Genomic DNA, 6,062 nt, shown 5'->3' on the forward strand with positions numbered 1-6,062 from the left:
AGCGGTTTAAAAATACTTTAGATAATCCTCTCCAAAAATAGTCTGTCTCTTATTGGTTACATGCAGAAATTCTCACATACAAACAAGTTTAAAGCCGAAAGCCGTGTCCTTAGAAACACTCCGACTGATACTTTCACAAGAAATTTAAACTGATAATTAATTCATCCTACGTTTTATTTTATTTTCTATTCTACTTTATATTAATTCATTCATGAAAGCATTTATTAATTTAATCTAAGAAAAATGTGTTCCACTCAAGAGTCCAAAACCCAGAGATATTTAATTTATAATGATAAATGATCACATTTGGCATTTGGTGATGATGTGAAAATGATAAATCAGTTATCAGAATAGTTGATGATTAACTTTTCTGTCGATCGATAAATCATCTCAGTGTTTTAGCGACAGCGTTATAACCGAAGCAGCTAAGTGCTGATGACACCGGCCCACTTCTGTAAACAGTCACTAAAATTGCAGGGTTGATGGTTTTATGAGCTGTGTTAAGATCTAATAGGATAAAAATTCAATATAGACCAAGCTGCCAGCAGGGTCTTTTAAATGCATATGCATTGATACGGCTGCACAAACACACCACCCCTGTGTCAAACACATGAGCTCTCCCTTTAATTCATTGTTGAGGCTGAGGAAAGAGATGGTTTAATTGGGTTAGTTTCAGGGATTGTAGCTGAGGAAATGTGATTTTTCCTTTCCTCACAAAGATAGAAGGACAAACGTGTGTGTGTGTGTGTGTGTGTGTGTGTGTGTGTGTGTGTGTGTGTGTGTGTGTGTGTGTGTGTGTGTGTGTGTGTGTGTGTGTGTGTGTGTGCGTGTGTTTGTGTTTGTGTGTGCGTGTGTTTGTGTGTGAGGGGCTTGCGTGTTGTTGCACTCACTACCCTCTGTAGGGCCACATCGCTGTTTATGAGTCTTTCTGTCAGAGACAGGCTTATAAAACGCCTGGGCGATTCAATACACTGTCCCTGCCTTTATAACTGACTCAACATTCCCTCCAGGGCATGTGGCTAGTATTGGGACATCAGTTATTCTGACACTTGAGAGTGAAACGTATAAAGCGGTCTTCAATATTTGATAATGAATTCAAAGATGATAAAGTGTGGCCTTGGCATCATTCATGAAAACCTATGTGTTGGGTGCATGCAAACTAAAAGACAGTGCAATCTATTTGAAGCAGCCTGCCCGCTGCTGCTGATGAGGCATTTACATTCAAGGCTCAAACTTCTCACCTCAACAAGAAACACATACTGTCCTACTTTATATTTCACAGTCAGTGGGCGCTCTTGTGCGCTTTGGTGGCTGTGTGTTTTCACACCTTTTATTTCAACAAAATAAGCCAAATAAATCACTGAACTTGAAGAAAAAAAAATAACATCCAGCTTGATCGTGAGGTGTCACGATCAACAGCCCTGGATGTGGAAGTGAAATGAGTTCAGTGGTTTGATTTTAATGAACATCTGGTTATATAGTATGCAGTTGCTCAATGATAACCCCCCCATCACCACAGGAACCGCTATCATAAATACACACTCGCACTCTGTGCACCCGCTGCACGAAGCGAGACTGCTGGCTGCTGGGCGCTAAATTAAAGGGGGACTCTTACTCTGCCTCAACATGCATTAAAAGTTAAAACGATCATCCATTATTAAGTTTTACATAAGCCATCACAGGCCCACTAGAATGTGAGTTCAGTGTGAGCTATTGACTGAGCCAGATGAGCTGATATCTGACCAAGCCTCATTAGTTCAGCATCAAATCTGACATTCGCTTTTTGAAGAATGGAAGAAATTAGCCTCCCATATGGGTTTCTGGATGCCAAGCGATCATGTAAAGTGCCTGTTCTTTTTATTCCCTGAGTGATTCATAAATAAATGATTTTTTCAACTCTTCCCCATCTCTCACCTGTCTCATTTCCTCCTGCTCCTTCGTCAGTTTTCCGTTCTCACAAATCTTCCCTTGATGTTTCATCTGTCTTTTTTTTTTTTTTCTCATTAAGCTCAGGCCGAAGCTGCAGCGATAGAGTTAAGTGTTTTGATCAAGCTGATGTTGTTTACTCGGCTCTCATTCATAATGTACAGTCCGGTCCATGGCTAACATCATAATACCCTGTTCATAGTAACGGTTAGAGGGCAAAGAGGCAGCAGCATTATGGATTGATGAATGACTGTGAGGTTTGTTCTCCGCCTTGGGTGATATTGATCTCACTGGAATGTAGCACGAACACGCACGCACGCATGCACACACTCGTACAACTCCAGGCAGTAGTGGCTGCAGGTGTAAGAGCCAAAACAACCATAGAGTGAGAGAAAGTGTGTGTTTACCTGTGCCTAATTGTGTGTGTGTGTGTGTGTGTGTGTGTGTGTGTGTGTGTAGGCTATGTGTGTTTGTGTGTGTTTGGTGGAGTGGTTGTGAATCGAACTGCTCCCCTATAGAGATGTGTTTAATATTAGCTCAGGTGATGGTTGAGGGCTGAGGTGAACTCAGGCCTGCAGGCAGCAGGTAATTCTGGAGGTGAGGAGGAGGGCCGGCGTCTGGTTGGTGCCGGGCCTCATTGAGATTCTGGTGTTTTCTGCGTGGGCACTCTGGACACAGCGGTGGAGGAGCTGGGTCAGCTGATCAATACCGCTCTCCCCTCCACCCCATACTGAGGACGGCCGGCTGAGGAGCGAGGGTGGAAGCTTACTATCCCTTTGTTGCTGTCTAATATGAGAGCAGCATAGAAAGAGGAAAGCGCAGCAGCACAGGTGTCAAAAGACCTTCCTGTTGATAAATAAATACAGATGATGATTTTTAATTGAGATAACTTTTTTTTTAGCAAGGAGTAGCTCTCAGGGAGTTGTTTTTCTGTCATTGTTTTTGAGTACCTGCCTGTTAGTGTGACCCCAAAGAGCTGTTGGTGCATTGTTCTCTTTCGAAGCAATTACTTTAAAAAATCCAGACTAATGTGATTACCCTGCATTTCTCAGAAGATTTCCAATTAAACTGATACTTAAAGGAGATATCAGTGAAATGTTTTTGTTAATATAAGTCCTAATTAGTCATATTTTCCGTCAGCAATCACTTACATAGAGTGTTTCGACCGGAACACGAGTCTCTCCGTCACTCTGCTCTGCTGTAACCCGAGGAGAAAACATTTCTTCTGGGATACAAGTGTTATCCAATGAGGAGAGAGAACGGCATGAAGGGCTGTGTGTGCAGCCAAGGGATGCGCGTGAATGTGGTGACGTAGCACGAGGACCAATTGATGCCTGACAAGGGCGGGGGCTGCTAACTCATGGTGCGTTCAAGGAAACTCGTACTTTGTGTTTTTCCTTCCTGTGAAGTCATACCAGTTCGATCTGGTACGAGTTCACGGGTCAGAAGTTACGAGTGGCCGTTATAGGGAACTTTCACAGACAACAGGATGGTAAAAACACGAGCTACGGGTTACCTGGAACGCTACCAAGTCGTAGTTGTGACTTGAAGCTGTAACTTACGGTTTCAAAAGCCTGCCTTGAACGCAGCATTAGCCGAAACGGCCGTGAAGCTGATATCTCCTTTAACACGCACCATATAAACTACTCTAGTTGAAATGGATCCCATCTAGTGTGAGAGATAAAAGCCGAGGCCAGACAGAGGCCAGAGAGGGACGGAAAAATAGGAACAGCGAGAGACTTAATGAGTGAGGAAGACAAGAGGAGAGACAGAGGGAAATTCCTATATAGAGACAAAAAAAAAGAATCACAGAGATAAAAAAAAAATAAAAAAAACGAAAGAGAATCAGTCTGAACTTGTAAAAACAGATAGCAAGGAGGAGAAAAAGAGGGAGGGATGGCAGATGGGAGAAAAATACTGGTTGAGATTAATGGACTTTAAAGGTCAGTCCAGCATGTTGTATAATTCAGCACACAATAGCTGTGATTGATGTGTGTGCTGTGGGACCTTTCCTGCTCGGTTCCTGCAGCATTCCTCTTGACGCTTCAGCCGAGCCACCGAGGCTTTGAGTTTAAGTTGGGAGGAGTACAAATTCAGTTAATAGGTTTCCAAGGAACTGTGGTTTTTGATAAGCCGGGAAACATCAAAGGCAGTAGGTGGAAAGGTGGTGCCTCTGTTTCCACCTATGTTCCATTAGTATGTCTTAACTGTACAGTCGGTGCAGCTAATAGGTCGTACAGGACAAATCAGTGTGATGGAAAATCCATTTGCAGTCAAATATCAGGCTGTGTTACCTTTCTATTCAAATGGATGCTGCCTGTTATATTGCATTTGATGAAAAACACATATATTCACATTGCCAGTGTGGTATTTACTCATATTTCTGTGTTATATCATCACTTTCCGCTCACATAGTCAATTTCATTTACACCCACAGATATGTTTTTCTGCTTAGAATCTCAATTGTAATTATGTGCGAGTGCTCCTGCTGCGTTAACCTGCTCTCTGGCACCCCTCAGTGTTGATGCTGGGCCTGTTCCTCTACTCCTGCTGGAGGAGACACAAGGGCCTGAAGGAGGGTGTGTACCATGTGTCTGCGCACCACGGCGAGTGGGAGGACATCCGAGAGAATGTGCTCAACTACGACGAGGAAGGCGGCGGGGAGCAGGACCAGGTAAACGTAAAAAAAAAAAAAAAAAAAGGCGAGATGATATTTAGACAGGCAGGGGGGAGTAAAGAGAGTGCACGACACGACACAAATATGGCACCACTTTAAGTTCTCATTTCCTTGGCTGTGAAATTGAAATGTCATCACACACTGCACTTCGGGACATTTTAAAGGGATAAACGTATATGAGTGAGGGCAGAATTTTAAACTAACATAGCCCGAACAGTAACATTTAATAGCAAACAGTGCCTTGAAATTAAAACCAAATATCTTTTCCCTGGAGATCTATGAATGTGAGTCAATTAGCTGAAATTAAGCAAGTAGACACCAAAAGCTGTTAATGCCTCTGTTTTAATAGGGGTGGTAATAAGACCCCCCCCCCTCCCTTCCTCTGCAATCAGATAATTAATTACTTGGCTAATCAATGGGGCTGTTTTTGCCAACATCTCTTCCTACATGGTGAATCTTCGTTTTAGTCTGGGGAACAAGTTCATTTGCTAGCAGATGCATTAGCTGTGCAACACTGCTCTGAGCGCAGATTGGTGTCATGTGGCAGAGTTGCTTTTCATTATCCCCCGAATTCCTGAAAAGATTACACAGGAACAAAAGAAACACCTCTTTTCTCCTCTTCTGTCTTTTTCCTTCTCTCAGAATGCCTTCAACATGGTGGAGCTGCAGCGCTCCCTCCAGCCCAGCCCGGCACAGTCACTCCGCTACAGCTATCCACACAGCATCATCTCCTACCCGCAGAGTAAGCTTCCCCAGGACAACAATAAGAAGGTAGTGTCTAATGGAAACGGCAGCGCAGCAATCGCTCTGCGTCTGGCCGTCCCCCCCTCAGAGACAGAAACCCTGCCTTCCCCCCTGACCTTCCGCCGCTCCCAGAAAACCCTCTCCTTCTCCAGCCAGGACTTAGCCCGCTACCTGTGTGAGGTCATCAGGGACATGGAGCACCCGGAGGAGCTCGGCGGCACCATGACCACCCCGCGTCGTCCCTCCGGAAAGGAGCGCGGCCTGGCGGCGGTGCGCTCCCTCAGCTCCCTCAGTGCATCTCAGGGTTCAGAAGCCAAGCTTCAGGGGGCCCAGAGCTCCCGGCTGGATAAGTTCAAAACCCTCCGAGCTGTGGTCTGCGATTTGAGAGGAGACTCCAAGGCTCCGGAGGGCCAGAGAGACAAAGCGAAGGAGAGCAGAGGGCAGCTGAACTGCGAGAAGAGCGGGTGAGGCTGCGTTCGGAGAAACTGAACTGAAGGTTACAGAAAAGCAGCTCTAATCAGAGAGTGATGGAGGAATTCATAAGGGAGATAATTAGATGTGAGATGCTCTGAGACTGGGAGGCTGCTTGGATCTATGTGAAGTCTGCCCTAAATGTACTGTATTGATGAAACTCTGAACTCTTCAGTTCTTTGATATAAAAAATGTTTACCAATGAATGATCAGTGATGTATTGTTTACTTGGCATTGCACTGTA

General features: G+C 44.5%; 1 protein-coding gene across 1 annotated transcript in view; it reads left to right on the forward strand.

Annotated features, from left to right (window-relative positions):
• Positions 1-5,815, forward strand: part of LOC310987476 (neural-cadherin-like) — a gene marked incomplete at both ends in the record, with an annotated part of 83,720 nt that extends 77,905 nt beyond the window's left edge. The window contains 2 exons of the mRNA XM_083973756.1: positions 4,446-4,600; positions 5,246-5,815. Of these exons, the coding sequence (XP_083829882.1) occupies positions 4,446-4,600; positions 5,246-5,815 (725 nt within the window). The remainder of the gene's footprint in view (positions 1-4,445; positions 4,601-5,245) is intronic.
• Positions 5,816-6,062: the final 247 nt, after the last annotated feature.

Source organism: Trachurus trachurus (assembly GCF_905171665.1).
Source record: "Trachurus trachurus genome assembly, chromosome: 6".
Taxonomy (NCBI): Eukaryota; Metazoa; Chordata; class Actinopteri; order Carangiformes; family Carangidae; genus Trachurus; species Trachurus trachurus.